The 17,718-nt window shown below is 38.8% G+C and overlaps 1 protein-coding gene across 2 annotated transcripts; it reads left to right on the forward strand.

Moving 5' to 3' along the window:
• The first annotated feature begins 18 nt into the window (after positions 1-18).
• Positions 19-16,831, forward strand: YIPF1 (Yip1 domain family member 1). Of its 2 annotated transcripts, none has more exons than XM_070745956.1 (10): positions 19-275; positions 3,788-3,864; positions 4,608-4,771; positions 6,646-6,726; positions 8,418-8,505; positions 8,608-8,724; positions 10,884-11,050; positions 12,151-12,333; positions 13,117-13,214; positions 15,748-16,831. In XM_070745956.1, the coding sequence occupies exons 2-9, from the start codon at positions 3,834-3,836 to the stop codon at positions 13,207-13,209; spliced, it is 924 nt and encodes a 307-aa protein (XP_070602057.1). In that variant the 5' UTR covers positions 19-275; positions 3,788-3,833; the 3' UTR covers positions 13,210-13,214; positions 15,748-16,831. The 2 variants fall into 2 exon arrangements, with proteins under 2 accessions (XP_070602057.1, XP_070602058.1); XM_070745957.1 differs by lacking the exon at positions 19-275 and adding an exon at positions 2,877-3,208.
• Positions 16,832-17,718: the final 887 nt, after the last annotated feature.

A 17,718-nucleotide genomic window follows, 5' to 3' on the forward strand; every position in this document is an offset into this window, starting at 1 on the left:
TTATTCAACCCGCCCATCGTTCCTAGTGTTGGGAATGGGCGGGTGGATGCCAAAACACACAACGGAAGGTCCCGTTTCGCCTTCAGATTTGGGTCTATTTATTTATTTTTCAATAAATCTCGATTTTGTTTTTTTACTTCCGCGTGATCGAATGCCTCATCCACGAATCCCTTCCGGAAGATTTTGCAAAAGTGGAGAACGGGACGAGTGCAGCACTGCAGGCTGCTTGAGCTAGCTGCAGTTTTCAGCAGTTCAAATCTCACCACCGGCTCAAGGTGGGTAAAATGAGGACCCGGATTGTTGGGGGCGATATACTATACTGTATATGCTGATTCCTGTGAAAACGGCTTAGAGAGGGCTGTAAAAGCACTATGAAGCGGTATATAAGTTTAAATGCTATTGCTATATCCCAGTAGTGGGGAAAGAATGGTTGTTAAGCCGCGATCCCATCAAAGCAGCTAAAAAAAGCGGGGCGGGGGGGAATAAAAACCGCATTTTACGAAACCGGACCAATAACCTCTATAGAGACTTCCTGCGATTTTCCCTTCCGAAATCGCACATTGACACCTTTTGTCTTACGGGAGAATGCAAAATATTATTATTGTTGTTGTTGTTGTTGTTATTAATTATTAATTAATATTAATATTAATTAATATTTATTTATTTTTATTTATTAATTAATTATTATTATTTTCCCGAACACCATCACTCTACTAAACAAATAATTCCCTCAATACTGTCAGACTTTTTACTAAATCTGCACTTCTATTTCTACTAGTTTTTCTCACCATTCCTATCATCCTTTCCCTCCCACTTAGGACTGTATGACTGTAACTTGTTGCTTGTATCCTAAGATTTTTATCAATATTGATTGTTTCTTCATTGCTTATTTGACCCCTATGACAATCATTAAGTGTTGTACCACATGATTCTTGACAAATGTATCTTTTTCTTTTATGTACACTGAGAGCATATGCACCAAGACAAATTCCTTGTGTGTCCAATCACACTTGGCCAATAAAATCCTATTCTATTCTATTCTATTCTATTCTATTATTAGATTGGTATGCCGCCCCTCTCTGAAGACTCAAAGCGGCTCACAACAAGAATACAAAACACAAATCCAATGATTAAAAAGCAGAACAGTTAAAAACCCTTGATTTAAAAACACTCATACAACCCAAACAAACCATACATAAAATGGAGCGCCCGAGGGAAATCAAGATATTTGCACCTTCGACTAATGGGTTTACTGGAAGATCTTAGAAAGGTTGCAATATCTGAATATTGCCTGTAGCCACTACAGTTAAATGGGGTTGGCTTCCAAAGCCGGAATTCAGTGTTATTATAAGGGAAATGGAATCTCCCGAGATATTTTTTCTTCTTGGTCACTTCTCAGTTCTATTCATGCAGAATGTTACGGAAGTTATTTGCTATCGCTTTTTGCCAAGATGCTTTTCGAACTCCCAAGGGTTTTTTTTTAGCTCAGCATTTTTTAATCTCAGCAACTTTTGAGATACAGTATTTGGATTTTGAGCTCCCAAGAATTTCTTTCTTTCTTTCTTTCTTTCTTTCTTTCTTTCTTTCTTTCTTTCTTTCTTTCTTTCTTTCTTTCTTTCTTTCTTTCTTTCTTTCTTTCTTCTTCCTTCCTTCCTTCCTTCCTTCCTTCCTTCCTTCCTTCATTCATTCAACTTCTACACGGACAATCCTGAACGACTCAGGGCGGCTTCCAACATAATTCTACGGAGAGGGGCGGCGTACAAATGCAATCAATCAATCAATCAATAAATAAAAACAATACAAAAAGATACAGCAATAAAGAAGAAGTGGAATATAAGCTCTAAAAAATTTCCCAGCTGGCAAGTCGAAAGAGCTTTAAAAAGTTGAGGTTGAAGAACCAAGGGTCTGACTGCTGGTTCTGGGATCCCCGAGTGGTCTCCTATCCAAATTCTACTCCAATCTAACCAGGCTTACAACTCCTAAGAGCATCCACAGTGGTCTTATCTGCTGACACCGCCATAGCCTATTCAGGAAATGGATTTTCAGTTTCCCCCCCCCCTTTCTTTAAGGTGACTCTGCTATCTGAAAGGTTAACATATCCACTATTTATTTTTATTTATTTTATTTATTTGTCAAACAAGTACAGGATAGTAGTAGTTTGTATAAGCATAACATAAGTAAAAAAGTAACAATAAAAGAGAACAAGGATAGTAGGACGGGGACGGTAGGCACAGTGGTGCACTGTTTCACGCTCCTTAATATATATACACTGTTCAAAAAAATTATTATTATTATTTATTGGATTTGTATGCCGCCCCTCTCCGTAGGGAACACTCAAATAACACATCCTAGATCTGAATGAATGACATATTCTCATTGAATACTTTGTTCTGTACAAAGTTGAATGTGCACAACAGCATGTGAAATTGATTGTCAATCAGTGTTGCTTCCTAAGTGGACAGTTTGATTTCACAGAAGTTTGATTTACTTGAAGTTATATTCTCTTTTTTAAGTGTTCCCTTTATTTATTTTTTTGAGCAGTGTAAACAGCTTAAACTGTCTGGCCTTTAAACTTTATGCTCTGGAAAAGCTATTTAACCATTTAGGCCAAACATTTTCTGTAATGCTTTTTGTGGGTTGCAAGTGTTCCTGTAATTAGAACATCATTTGAGCACATGTTAAGGGTACCAAACTAGGGGGGGGGGAAGCATTTGCTTTTTTATTGCTGTCTCTTTAAATGGGAGGAGGGGAGGAGAGCAATGTTGATTGGTCAAGATGCTACAAGCTACTTCTGTCTAGTGGGAGGGACAGCTAAGAAGGGGGCGGGGTTTACTTTAGTGCCTGCTGTTTCCAGCAATACAGGTTGGTTCTCAGCTGTCTTTCATCCTTGTATTGCCCCCAAGAAGGTAGCGACAGTGCTGCCTGATGGTGTGTTTGGGTAGGACCCTGACTGCAGCCTGTCTTTAGGGAAAGGGATAAAGTCCTTGTTTGCCTACCACCCCATTCTTCCTCCTCAAGTCCCAAGAGATGTCAGATATGAATGTCAACACAGGAGCCTTGCAAACTCTGCTCAAGAAATTGAGGGTGGTTGCAGCAAACCCCGACATAAGAGCGATTCTGCTTTTATCTGCTTTTACTTTAAATGATCCTAACTAATTGGAAGCAGATTCCCGTCACTGTTGATCTGCAATTTTATTTCTTCCTAATTGTAAGTTTGCAATCATGGGCAAAGGGAGGATGGAGGTTACCTGCACTTAAATGTGACCAGATGATAAATTTTCTTTGAGAGTACTGCACTGCACACTAACAGCAATACAGGGTGTGTTCTTGAAAGAAAACAAAAACTCTGTGTATAGACTTCCATGTAAATATTTTTTTAAGCAAACTGCAGCAAAAATGATTACATTTCACAGTGCTACTGCAAAATCCTTTAAGCATTATTAAATTTTTAAATACGTTAAAGGGTTAAATAAAGTTCAGGAGGGAAGTGCTTTTAATAGGAAAGTGAACTCAAGAACAAGGGGGCACAATCTGAGGTTAGTTGGGGGAAAGATCAGAAACAACATGATAAAATATTATTTTACTGAAAGAGTAGTAGATGCTTGGAACAAACTTCCAGCAGACATTGGTAAATCCACAGTAACTGAATTTAAACATGCCTGGGATAAACATATATCCATCCTAAGATAAAATACAGGAAATAGCATAAGGGCAGTCTAGGTGGACCATGAGATATTTTTCTGCCGTCAATCTTCTATGTTTCTATGTTTCTCTTTATATTTTTCAGGATTTTGTTTAATTCCTATTAACAAACTAAGGATATTACTGGAGGAATGGCTGCTGTGGATGACTTCAAGTTCCAAGGTACATTTAAAAAAGGGGCTTCCAAAAGCTTTAGATTGTTTTGTGTTGTTGCATTGCGTTGCAAATTTAATCTCAGTCTTGTATATAATGCATGGTGTTGCTGCTTTTTTTTTTTTAACAAGCAGTATTATCATTGTGGAACCGAACGCAATTATCCTTTCCTAATGGGAATTATCTCCAGATGTAATTGTTTTTAATTCACAAAGGAATTCAAATGACATATCTACTTCATTCTTTTTATCTTCTCCACAAAATATTCTACTTAAACCTAACGCCAGCTTCTCCTTTGGCATTTAATTGTTTCTTGGCCAAAACAGGAGATGCAGTAGATGGGCCTTTGGTTTCATTCAAAGCATATTTGTTCTAGTTATACAACAAGATTAACTCAAGTAACTGAGAAGGTATACTTACACAAGAAATCTTCCTGATGTTAGGTAAGTATTGTTTGTTAGTTGAACTGCTACTTGTTACAGGTCTCCCTGCTGGGTTTCTGCTGTGTGGTGCTTCTTTTTATATTCAATTTCAGAATACAATATAATGAAAAACATAATTTTAATAAATAACAGTTCTGGTGAACTCAGTTTTAGGGCACAGATCCAAAGCTTTGTTTCACTGAGTAAACAAACGTCCTGGTAATTTGACAATATATTTACTTTAGAATATGATGCAAGAGTTAATAACTATGCCTTGAGAGGAAACGCTGAGAAAAATAAAGTCTTTTGCAGGAAATGTTTGTTTTTCAGAATTTGACGATGCAGCAAACTTGTTGGCAGCCAATCCAGATGCCGTCACTATAAGTATTGATGAACCTACTGAAAAAACAAAGAAAAAACATGGACGCCTGCAAGGATCTGGAAGAGAAGAAGATGATGAACTTCTGGAGACAGATGATTCTGATAAAACTGAGGTTTGATGGAAACATACCAATTCTATCCGACAAACTGCTGTTTTTTTCCTCATATTGTTAATAAACACTGTACATATTGTGTATAAAAAAGCAGTAGAAACTACAGTAGTACCCCTAGATACGAGCATAATTCGTTCCATAAGGGAGCTTGTATCTCGAGGCAACTCGTATTCTGGAACAAATAACTTTTTTCCCTTCCGAGATAACCAAAAGCAAGGATTCTTCCGCCACCTAGTGGACGCTCGGCTCGTGTCCCGAATTTGAGCTCAGGACTAGAACAGAAATGTCTCTCCCCTCGTGGCTCGTATCTTGAAATACTCGCATGTAGAGCAGCTCGTATATAGAGGTACTACTGTATTAGGAATAACTTTCTGTAGGAAAGAGACACACTAGAATAGTCTTGGGATGATTCATATACTATAAATTTAGATTGCAGCTAGAAACCATCTAATGGGATGAGAGATTTTTTCCCTTAATATAGTGTCATTGCCTTGAATCACCCATTAGCATTGTGCTGATATACAGAGATGCTGTTGCCATTGTTATAATCTGGATTTGTACAATAAGTCAATATTACATAGATTATAATTAACTTTAACTTTAGTATATTCTCCATGACTTTTCCCCTTCTAATAGCAATGCAAACTGGATATAAATCTCCACTCCAAGAACTTTAGAAGAGATTTTTGTCCCTGTCAATGGACAAAAATTTATTGACACTACTTGATTGTCTTTAATATTAAATCTGAACTCCTATACAGTATAGACTTTGGGATAGGTTGAGTAAATTCACAGCTATCTAGCCTACAAATAGAAAGAATATATATGCACGTATGACTGGGAATGAAGAAAGGGTAAAAACCAGGCTTGGGTCAAACATAGAAACATAGAACATAGCAGACTGACAGCAGAAAAAGACCTCATGGTCCATCTAGTCTGCCCTTATACTATTTTCTGTATTTTATCTTAGGATGGATATATGTTTATCCCAGGCATGTTTACATTCAGTGACTGTGGATTTACCAACCATGTCTGCTGGAAGTTTGTTCCAAGGATCTACTACTCTTTCAGTAGAATAATATTTTCTCACGTTGCTTTTGATCTTTCCCCCAACTAACTTCAGATTCTGTTCCCTTGTTCTTGTGTTCACTTTCCTATTAAAAACACTTCCCTCCTGGACCTTATTTAACCCTTTAACATATTTAACAGAACTGCTAATACAATACTCAGATTGAGGATTCTTTTTCCCCAAGTGCATTATTTTACATTTTGAAACATTAAACTGCAGTTTCCATTGTTTTGACCATTTATCTAGTAAAGCTGAATCATTTACCATATTACAGACGCCTCCAGGAATATCAACCCTATTGCACACTTTAGAGTCATCGGCAAATAGGCAAACCTTCCCTACCAAACCTTCCTCTATGTCACTCACAAACATATTAAAAAGAATAGGACCCAGAACAGACCCTTGTGGCACATCGCTTGAATCAAACCATGAATCAAATAATTTCATCATTCCCGGTCATACATGTATATATGTTATTTTTAGTTCCCTAGAGCATGGTCTAAATTATTGGGCTTTGGCCCGGTTGATGCCAGGTTGTCTCTCTTTCTGACAAGAGACTTGACAAGAATACATTCATGTTCTTTTAGTGAGATGCGTTTGTAGAATTAACACAATGTAAGTAACCCTAACATAGACTATGTGGCATACATTTTCCTGAAACCTCTGCTTTCCAGCACAAATGTCAAATCCAACTTTTTCCGGAGATATTCTTGTTTCCAACATAAGTGAGATTATTTGCATGTGTAAATAATATATTTGAATAAGAAATAAACTTATACTTTTTTCTTGAAATCCTATCTTCCAGTTGCTTGCAGGGCAGAAGAAAAGTGCTCCGTTCTGGACATTTGAATATTATCAGACATTTTTTGATGTGGATACATACCAGGTTTGTCATCTCCACATATGTGTATGGTGTACCATGTGCGTAATGTGTTTACTTTAATGAAATAGAGGTGGGTTTTTTTGTTTCCATGAGACAATTCTACATAGCAGATCCTGCTCTGTATTTATTTTGCTACTTCCTTGTCCGTGTGTGACTTAACAAAAAGGTATACATGACCATTCCCTTTGAAAACCTTCCAAATATTTGTTGCTCCTTTCTGCCAATTTAAATAGTTGGACTAGAACTTTGTTGATACAATCGTCATTTCTATACTTGATCCTGACCATGTATTTTTCTAGATTTTTCTTATTTTTCCATACAGATAGTCCTCAACTTACAGCTATAATTGAGCCCAAAATTTCTGTTATTAAGTGAGGCATTTTGTTAAGTGACTTTTGCCCCATTTTACAACATTTCCTGCCATAATTATTAAGATAATCACTGTAGTTAATGTTCACAACCTGATGGTTAGGTGAATCTGGCTTCCCCATTGACTTTGCTTATCAGAAGATCATAAAAGATGATGATCTGACCCCTGGATACCGCAACGGTCAAAACGTTTCATGTTTTTTGTCCTTTTTAAAAACCACCTTGACCATTTGGCATTTATTTTTGTCAATGTAGGACTCCGGTCTGAATTGTATGACCTGTTACTTTGCCAGCATGTGAAATTAAGGATATTGTGCAATAGGTTGCATGTTCCATTAAGTCGCCTGCTTTTAGGATTGGAATGTAGATTGACCTCTTCCAATCTGCTGGCCGCTTCACATACTGTAGTTCTTTAGCATGGCTGTCCAGATGTGCTACCATATCTTGGTTAAAACCTTGATTGATTCTTCTGCTGTTGCTTGCCATATTTCTGTGGGTATTCCATGATTTCCTGTAGCTTTCTGATTTGGCAATGATTGTAGTGCTGACTTAACTTCTTCTGTTAGTACTAGATGTTGTTGTGAGTGGGAGATATTTCCTAAGGAACCTTGGACGTTGACATTTCTACTATACAGTAATTCAGCATATTGATTGATTGATTGATTGATTGATTGATTGGATTTGTATGCCGCCCCTCTCCGTAGACTCGGAGTTTCCTTCTTTCTTGTTTGATCTTTGAATCAGTTACTAATTTTACATTGATATACCTTACCATGTATGTAGTGTTGATCTAATAAACCCTTATTCACTGCTCAGGGGGAAAGACCCATTGTTTTATCTCACTTATAGCCATCACCAGCTCACTGCATTGTACTATTTTTTTAAACAAAAGTATTGTGTGTTTTTTTCAAAATTTAAAGCAACAAGGCTTACACCTAACATTAAACTACAATAGCTGAATTCATTAAATGCTCAAAGCAAGCACATACCAATTTACGAGTTAGCTTATTTGCAAACCAAACCTATGATTAAGGGAACTAACAGGGCTTTAAAAAAATTAGAAGGAAAATGGCTGGATTTAATTATCCAAATCATAATGTAATTTGTTTGCTTTTGGTTTCTTGATGTATGAATGCAAGCAGTATGTTGCACATTGTTTATCTCTGACTGAATAAACCATACTTAATTTGCCCAAGATCCTGATTTCCAATGGGGCAATGTATAAGAGGGTTTTTGTTAAATCCAAAATGTGTTCAGTATTTCTTTAATTTAAACAGTTTATTTATCCTTGGCCATATGATCTATACTGCTTTAATTATGATCAGGTTTTGGACAGAATCAAAGGTTCTGTATTTCCAGTGCCGGGGAAAAACTTCGTGAGACTGTACATTCGGAGTAATCCTGATCTTTATGGTATGTGCAAACAACATAATTTTGAATCTTCTCCCACTTTTGCACTGAATACAAATAAGTCAATCAAACTAAAATGGAAATTTGCTTCTGTCTCAATTTAAGGTCCATTTTGGATATGTGCCACGCTAGTCTTTGCTGTTGCAATTAGCGGTAACCTTTCAAAATTCTTCATCCATCTGGGAAAACGTGATTTTCATTACGTGCCAGATTTCCGCAAAGGTTTGTCAAATTATTTCAAACAGTTTGTATCCATTCACTTTTTATTCAGCGGAAGAGTAAGGTAGCGGGGATTGTGATGAACCAGTTTGAGGAAGGTTGCAGGAATTTGTTCAGTTTCTGTCGGACAAAATCACTCAGATTATTTTTGCTGTGAGCCGCCTAGAGTCCCTAGGGAGTTGGGTGGCATAGAAATTGAATGAATGAATTAATAATAATAATAATAATAATAATAATAATTATTATTATTATTATTATTATTATTATTTATTAGATTTGTATGCCGCCCCTCTCCGAAGACTCGGGGCGGCTCACAACATGAATGAATGAATGAATGAATGAACGAACGAACGAACAAACAAACAAACAAACAAACCAAACAAACAAACAAACAGACAAATAAACAAACTTCTTTGTAGCCAGAATGAAAGGCAGGCAAGGAACTCTGATTCTCAGGGGAGGCAGGAGAAAGGAATCCATGCCATGTTCCAACAGGGAGGAGAAGCACTGGAGATACCATTCAGGACAGAAAACAAATCTAACATGCTGAGCTCAGGCAAAACACCCATAAGAGGCTTGGCATTGCAGCCAAATCCTGGAATCGGTGCCTTTTGCTCTAGGTAGCCAAAAGGTGAAAGGTGGGTGAGTAGGAAGTAGAATAGAATAGAATAGAGTTTTATTGGCCAAGTGTGATGGGACACACAAGGAATTTGTCTTGGTGCATATGCTCTCAGCGTACATAAAAGTACATAAAAGTAGAGCATCAGTACAGCTTTGATTTCAGAAGAAGGCAAGAAAGACGTTCACAAACATCTGAAGGGTAAAGAGACCCAAACCTGAGTTGGGGTCTAGGAAGCATACATGATGCCAAGCTCATCAACATGAATAATCTCTAATTTAAAAAATGCATTTGTTTGGCTTCTTTTGCTAACTGTGGCGAGAATGTATTCTCACCACATGGCATCGGACCAGGATACCTGCGAGACCGCCTTCTGCCGCACGAATCCCAGCGACCGGTTAGGTCCCACAGAGTTGGCCTTCTCCGGGTCCTGTCGACTAAACAATGTCGTCTGGCGGGACCCAGGGGAAGAGCCTTCTCTGTGGTGGATCCGACCCTCTGGAACCAGCTCCCCCCAGAGATCAGGATTGCCCTCACCCTCCTTGCCTTTCGTGAACTTCTTAAAACCCACCTGTGCTGTCAGTCATGGGGGAATTGAAACATCTCCCCCTTGCCCATGTAGTTTTTGTGTATGATTCGATGGTTTGTTGTATTTTATATATTGGGGTTTATTTTTTTGGACTTTTAATCTAAAACTGTAACTTAGATTTTTAAATATTAGATTTGTTACTATGTATTGTTCTTCACCATTGTTGTGAGCCGCCCCGAGTCTGCGGAGAGGGGCGGCATATAAATCCAATAAATCTAATCTAATCTAATCTCAACTAGTCTAGAGCAGATGGTTCCTGGAACCATCCTGGGCAAGGCAATACCAGTTGTGTTGTTGTCCACCTTGTAAACCACAGCAGTAACCAGAATGGATGGGTTCAGGAGAAGAGAAGCAAAGTGATAAAGTTACCCATCACATAAACTAAGAAACAAATAACTTGTCAAGTTAGATATTTAGCCCAGAATTACCATAGACTCTAACTTTGTAACCTGCTAAATTTTTTAGCAGTTATTTTCCTGAATGGCTCATTTGTCCAAGATGTGTAGCTTGGCACATTGGCATGCAAGGAGAGAAAGATAAATGAGTAAGATAGGAGCACATTTTGAAGTCCCCAAAACAGCTTCCATGAAGAGGCTCTCTCACAATTCACACATTCCTTCACAAATCAATTTATTATTGATTACTTAATGCAGGGGTCCTCGGACTTGGCATCTTTAAGATTTGTGGACTTCAATTCCCAGAATTGTCCAGCCAGCATAGTTGAAGTCCACAAATCTTAAAGTTGCCAAGTTTGAAGACCTCTGACTTAACACATGGCTTAGTTTCAACACTGGTGGGTCAAGGCAGTGAATAGAATTGAAAAGCAACGTTTTAAATGTTCGAATATTAAATTGCATGAGCAATTTAGGGATAATTTAATGAATGAAACTGAATGTGTTATGATGTAAATTAATTTTGGAGTGAACCGTAATCCTAAAATACATCTCTTTATAGTCTCCATAGCTGCGACCGCCATCTATGCTTATGCCTGGCTAGTTCCACTTGCTCTCTGGGGATTCCTTATGTGGAGAAACAATAAAGTTGTGAACATTGTCTCCTATTCGTTTCTTGAGATTGTGTGTGTTTATGGCTATTCACTCTTCATTTTTATACCAACAGCGGTAAGTATTGTACAATTAAGTATTTTAGGAAGAACAGGTGACAATATGTGGAATAGCTAAATAAACCAGTAACCAATTTTTGATATTCCGCGTGCAAAGTTTAACTGAGAGATCTGTATTATGTGATGTAGGACATAATTTAATTGTTTAGTCTATTATTTCTTGATTTAGTGATGGCAGCTGAGAACCCTAGGGATTGCAGTCCTTACCCTACCTACTGGGAAGGGCCTCACTCAAGTTGGAGAAAAGTTTCAAAATGTTTAGAAAGTTACAGAGACCATAGCCATTCTCCTCAGAAATGTGTGTTGATATGAGAGGTCTTAAGCATAAAACGTATCAGGAAAGACTTAATGAACTCAATCTGTATAGTCTGGAAGACAGAAGGAAAAGGGGGGACATGATCGAAACATTTAAATATGTTAAAGGGTTAAATAAGGTTCAGGAGGGAAGTGTTTTTAATAGGAAAGTGAACACAAGAACAAGGGGACACAATCTGAAATTAGTTGGGGGAAAGATCAAAAGCAACGTGAGAAAATATTATTTCACTGAAAGAGTAGTAGATCCTTGGAACAAACTTCCAGCAGACGTGGTTGGTAAATCCACAGTAACTGAATTTAAACATGCCTGGGATAAACATGTATCCATTGTAAGATAAAATACAGGAAATAATATAAGGGCAGACTAGATGGACCATGAGGTCTTTTTCTGCCGTCAGACTTCTATGTTTCTATGTTTCTAGAGGTTACAACTGTTTGACCGGACAAAGATACAAAACTATGTGATTCCACAGCAGAGGTCTTCAAACTTGGCAATTTTAAGACTTGTGGACATGAGCTTTCAGAATTCTCTGGCTTGAGAATTCTGGGAGTTGAAGTCTGCAAGACTTAAAGTTGCCAACTTTGGGAACCCCTGTTCCAGTGGGTTCCTTGTCATGTGATGATGCGCAGATAGGATGAGACTCTTCCTGTATGGCAGGTTTCTCCATCAAAGGCGATGGCGATGATGTACCTGGATGGTTTTTAGATAGGGATAGCAGATTAAAATGTTTTGTTTTGCAGCCGGTAAAGCCAGGACTTTATTTCTTCCCTTTTCCCTTGCAGATTTTATGGATCATTCCACAGAAAATTCTCCGATGGGTTCTGGTGGCATTTGCTCTGTGTTTTTCAGGATCTGTTCTAGTAATGACATTTTGGCCTGCCGTTCGAGATGACAACCGGAGAATTGCAATGGCTACAATTGTAACAGTTGTCCTCCTTCATGCTTTACTGGCTATTGGTTGTTTGGTATGACAACTCTCAAACTTGTCAAGTGTTGTTTTCAGTTATTTCATTTTTATTTTTCAGTGTTGATTTAATTTAGATTTGATTCGCTGTTGTAGAATTAGACAATTACACGTCTAATTAGCCCATTCAGAATATTTGCAAAATACTTACAGCCTACATCAGTGATGATGAACCTATGGCACGGGTGCCACAGGTGGCACCTGGAGCCATATCTGCTGGCACGCAAGCTATTGCCCTAGCTCAGCTCCAACATGCATGTGTGTGCCACCGAGGTTATTTTTGGCTAACATAGAGGCTCTGGAAGGGTGTTTTTGGCTTCCAGAGAGCCTCTGGGGGGGAGAGGGCATTTTTACCCTCCCCCGACTCCAGGGAAGCCTTTGGAGCCTGGGGAGGGCGAAACACGAGCCTACTGGGCCCACTAGCAGTTGGAAAACAGGCCATTTCCAGCCTCCAGAAGGCCTCCAGGAGGCGAGGGAAGCTGTTTTCAACCTCCCCAGGCATTATTGGTATGGGCACTCGTGCATGTGTGATAGTGCGCGTAAACACTCTTGGCACCCAAGGGAAAATAGCTCCGCCATCACTGGCCTATATTGTATATGTATAAGTGTACAATGTTACTTAAATGTATCTAGAAGCTTGTTGGAGATTATCCCAGGAGGTTTGCTAGAGAGAGAATTAACAGTTTTCAATCATTGAGTAACGCCATCACTGACCTATACAAATATATCAGATTGTGATACTCACGATGTTCTGATATCTCCCTCTTCCTCCCCATTCATGTAGGCATACTTTTTTGACGCCCCTGAACTAGAAGTCCTTTCATTGACTACAGTACTTCCACCTAATGGAACAAAAGAAGTAACAAAGGCTCAGTAAATATGGTAAGACGTTACCTTCTTAGAAAAACTTTTCCGTGTAACAGGACTCACTGCAAGTGGTATCAATTTAAGCAGCAATGCATGCGGTTAAATGTGCTTTGATTCTTGGATGTTATTTCAAGCATATTTTTCCTGAAGGTTTTTGTTGCGCTATAGCTCAGTAGCATCATGCACAAAGCAATGATTGGGGGGACGTGGTGACATACCAGCAGAGTCATGTTAGGCACTTTCTAATTTTTTGACATATTGAGCCTCAAAGGCTCACCATCACTGCTCTATCTGTTACTCTAGCAAGCCCTTTCTGTAGTTCATTGTAGAGAAATAAGGAAGTGCAACAGTATACTGAATATCCCCATGTCTGCTTAAAGCCTGAACTTTCAACTCAATTAAAAATTAGCCCAGTAAATAACATTTGAATCATAAAATTCCAGTCTGCCTTCCCTGTGTTTCCATCTCTGTGTGACCCTGCTGGAACTGATCATCAAGTATTTGATGACAAAGTTCCACCAATATACAGATAATACAGTGGTTTCTCTACTTGACCAGGTTCTTAAGTAGAAAAGTTTGTAAGAAGAAGCAATTTTTCCCATAGGAATCAATGTAAAAGCAAATAATGTGTGCGGAGGGTTCTCCCCGCATTTTCCAGCCCTCTTTCCTCCCAGAAGATTCCTAGAGAGACCCCACAGAGACTTTCCCCCGCATTTTCCAGCCCTGTTTCATCCCAGGAGATTCCTAGAGAGGCCCCACGGAGGCTTCTCCCTGCCTTTTCCAGTTACAGTTTTGGAGGCTCAGGTTTGTAAGTAGAAAATGGTTATTGAAAAGAGGCAAAACACGCAGTTCTTATCTAGAAAAGTTCTTAAGTAGAGGCGTTCTTAGGTAGAGGTACCACTGTATTCAGCTGTTTCTTCTCTTCTGAGCCAAGAGCATATGTGTCTTGATCAGTCTGGAGGCAATCATGTGTTGAATGGTAGCTAAGCAATTTAAATCTGACAACATGGAGGTCCTGCTGAGTGGTGGTTCTCGTGATCTGAAAGAAGATAGGAAGCTCGTTCTGAAGGAGATGTACATGCTAGAGATATCATCCTTGATTCTGGGGTGGACTACAAAAATTTTAGCAAGGGGTTCTCTGCCCAGTTGGTGGATGGGCGTGTCCATGGTGGGTATGGCCTAGTCAGCCCCCTGCACCATGTGTTTTTTCCCTACCTGGACTCCGGAGGCTTTCCTAGAGCCTCCGGAAGGGATAAAACTACCTCCCCAGGCTCTGGAGGCCGGGAGCCAGCCTGTTTCCGGCCTTCCTGAACTTCTAGTAGGCCCATTTTTCATCCTCTTCAATCCTCTGTGTCCACTCTGCACTTACCTGCATCCGAAACAGGCCGTGTGGGGCAGGGGGGGCGGGGCAAGCCAGGAGTGGTATTTCACGGTTCTCCAAACTGCACAGAATCTCCCGAACCCCTGCGAACCCCCAGCATCCCACCCCTGCCTTGATTCAGTTTTATCACTGGAGGCCTAGCACTTATGGAGTCTGCCCAGCATTAGCCAAACACATTATGATTATGGTTGAACCTAGACTGGGAGTGGCAATTCTTATTTATTGATTCTCATGCAATCTTTCATTTGGACCAATGCAGTGCATTTTATATGCAGGAAGCAGTTGATAACAATTCAGAAATACTTTGGTTACATAATATGCCTAATAGCAACAGTTGAAGGAACTGTAGTGGCTGCCAACTTGATTCTGAGCCAAATCCATAGTGCTATTAAGGTTGTCCTCAAGAATAGTAGTCACTTCATGTTGCTTATTTGAAATGCTATGTTAGCCTTCTTGGGTGTTTTTATTTATTTATTTTGGAACTGGGAAAACATCCCTGTTCTACTGTTGGGAGAAATATTGACTGGTCTCCGATTTAAACTTAATATTAACTGCTCCAAACTTGACTGTAAAAAATATGACTTCAGTAACCAAGTTGTCGAAGCGTGGAACTCATTCCCGGACTCCATAGTGTCATCCCCAAACCCCCAACACTTTACCCTTAGATTATCTATGGTTGACCTATCCAGATTCCTAAGATGTCAGTAAGGGGCGAGTACAAGTGCACTAGAGTGCCTTCCATCCCCTGTCCTATTGCTCTCCTATATCTCCTGTACCTTTCTTCTATTCCTATATCTCTTCTTCTATTCTTTCATTGATATGTTCTATTACTATACCTTCTTTTCTATTCTTTCATAGATATATTTTACTATGAGTATCTCCTCATAACCTTCATCATGTATTTTACTATGTGTATATAGATATATATCCACTAAAACCCTCATACAAACCCAATAAATAAATAAATAAATAAATAAATTGGACTAAATAAATAAATATGAACTACTTTCTTACAAATTTATAAGTGGCACTGGTTTTTAAAATGTTTTGGGGGGCAAATCTAAGACACTGGCTAATAGATAGTGTAGTCAATGTGGGTGAATTCTATGGCATTTTTAAAAATATGTGTACATTACAACTAACTTTAGAATTTCTGTTATCACCTAGGAGATTTCTATGACTCAGCTGAATTGGTCTTCTTGAGAGTGATTTTGTTGCTGCACAAAGAGAAACAACCCAAAATGAAACCTGGACCAGGAGGAAACTTTTGAGTGGGATTTTGTGTCTCTAGATACTGTTTGAATGCAGACACACTGTCTATAAAAATGTGTACAGTCTGCTTTCCTGTAAAATGTCACAGAAGGAAGTGGAGAATGATTTTAAAACTTTCCAAATTAATTATTGTTGAACATTCATTGTCTTTAGGAACCATAATCACCCTGAGTCCTCAGAGAGGGGCGGCATATAAATCCAATTAATAATAAACAATTAATAAAGAATTTGTTTTAATTAAACCAACTGTACTCAGTCTTGACAGTTTTGTGGGGGATGATTTACTTCCTATGCGATAATGACCTGCTGATCTCATGTAGCTATTATATGACAGAAGAATTATCCAGTGTGGGGCTACTACAGGTAATCCTTGACTTACAATCACAATTGAGCCCAAAATTTCTATTGCTAAGTGAGATGGTTGTTAAGTGAATTTTGCCCCATTTTGCAGTCTCTCTTGCTTACAGTCTGTTAAGTGGATCACTGCAGTCGATTAGCTGGTAACACGGTTGTTAAGTGAATCTGGCTTCCCCATTGATTTTGCTTGTCAAAAGGTTGCAAAAGGCGATTCGCGTGACCTCGGTAAACAGCAACATTAAGTATGAGCCAGTTGCCAAGCTTTTAAATTTTGACCACGTGGCCCCAGGGATGCCACAAATACTTTTAGGTAGGAAAAATGGTCGTGTCACTTTTTTTCAATGCTGTTTTAAAACTTCAGTTACTAAATGTACAGTTGTAAGTCGAGGACTATCTCTATGTGAAATGATCTCTCACTGAAATTGGACAGGTTCCCACTTTTGTTAACAAAGACCATTTTGTTCTGGCACTTCTGCTATTTCTTCAGTTTAGCTACACCAAGAATAGTTGAATTGCCTTGGCTTTCATTTTTTAATGAACTTATTTCACTGTATTTTATTGTTCTTTTGATCATGGCATTGTAAATCTAATGTGTTTTTAATAAAATGAAAAGTTCTATATACATTTTTCAATACTTATGTCTATAGTTTTTTCCACTACAAGTCTACAATTTGCAGAATTTTCCACTCCAGAAAGCCACTTCGCTTGTAGACATCTTTTAACATGGCCAAGAGTTACAGACACTGTTTGTTGGTTGGTTGGTTGGTTGGTTGGTTGGTTGGTTGGTTGGTTGGTTGGTTGGTTGGTTTTGTAAGGGACCTTGCAGGTCATCTAATCCAACCCTCATTAGAGCATGAGATCCTACACCAATCTAGACAGATGGCAGTCCAATCTCTTTTGAAGTGCCGAGTGTTGGGGCGTTCACAACCTCCTCTGGCAAGCCATTCCACTGGTTGATCGTTCTCACTATCAGAAAGTTCTTCCTTATTATCAGGTTGAATCTCTCCTTGGCCAGCTTCTATCCGTTGCTCCTAGACTGGCTCTCTGGTGCCCTGGGAAATAGTGTGACCCCCTCCTCTCTGTGACAGCCCCTCAAATATCTGAAGACTGCTATTACTATATCCCCCACTGGATCTCCTCTTTACTAGACCTCCTCATTGATGTAGGATCTACTGCACCAGCAGGGGGTTGGACTAGATGATCTACAAGGTCCCTTCCAACTTTAATAATAAAATAAAAATTATTTTTTTAAAAAAAAAAAGACTATCCATGCCTATTTCCTGCAATCTTTCCTCATATGTCTTGGTTTTCAGTCCCTTTATCATTCTGGTTGCTCTCTTCTGTACTTTCTCTAGAGTTTCAATGTCTTTTTATAGTGTGGTGACCAAAATTGAATGCAGTACTCTAGGTGTGGTCTAACTAGGGCATTATAGAGTGGTATTAATACCTTGGAGTGTATCCCTCTGTTAATGACTTTGTTGGCTTTTTTAACCACTGCTGCACATTGCT

The sequence above is a fragment of the Erythrolamprus reginae genome, chromosome 3 (genome assembly GCF_031021105.1).
Source record: "Erythrolamprus reginae isolate rEryReg1 chromosome 3, rEryReg1.hap1, whole genome shotgun sequence".
Lineage (NCBI taxonomy): Eukaryota > Metazoa > Chordata > Lepidosauria > Squamata > Dipsadidae > Erythrolamprus > Erythrolamprus reginae.

Excerpts from the sequence above, each read along its gene's own strand:
- YIPF1 (XM_070745956.1), top strand. The coding sequence starts at position 3,834 with ATGGCTGCTGTGGATGACTTCAAGTTCCAAG. Across the intron at positions 11,051-12,150 it reads TCATTTTTATACCAACAGCG|ATTTTATGGATCATTCCACA; the intron begins GTAAGTATTGTA and ends TTTCCCTTGCAG. Across the intron at positions 12,334-13,116 it reads TACTGGCTATTGGTTGTTTG|GCATACTTTTTTGACGCCCC; the intron begins GTATGACAACTC and ends CCATTCATGTAG.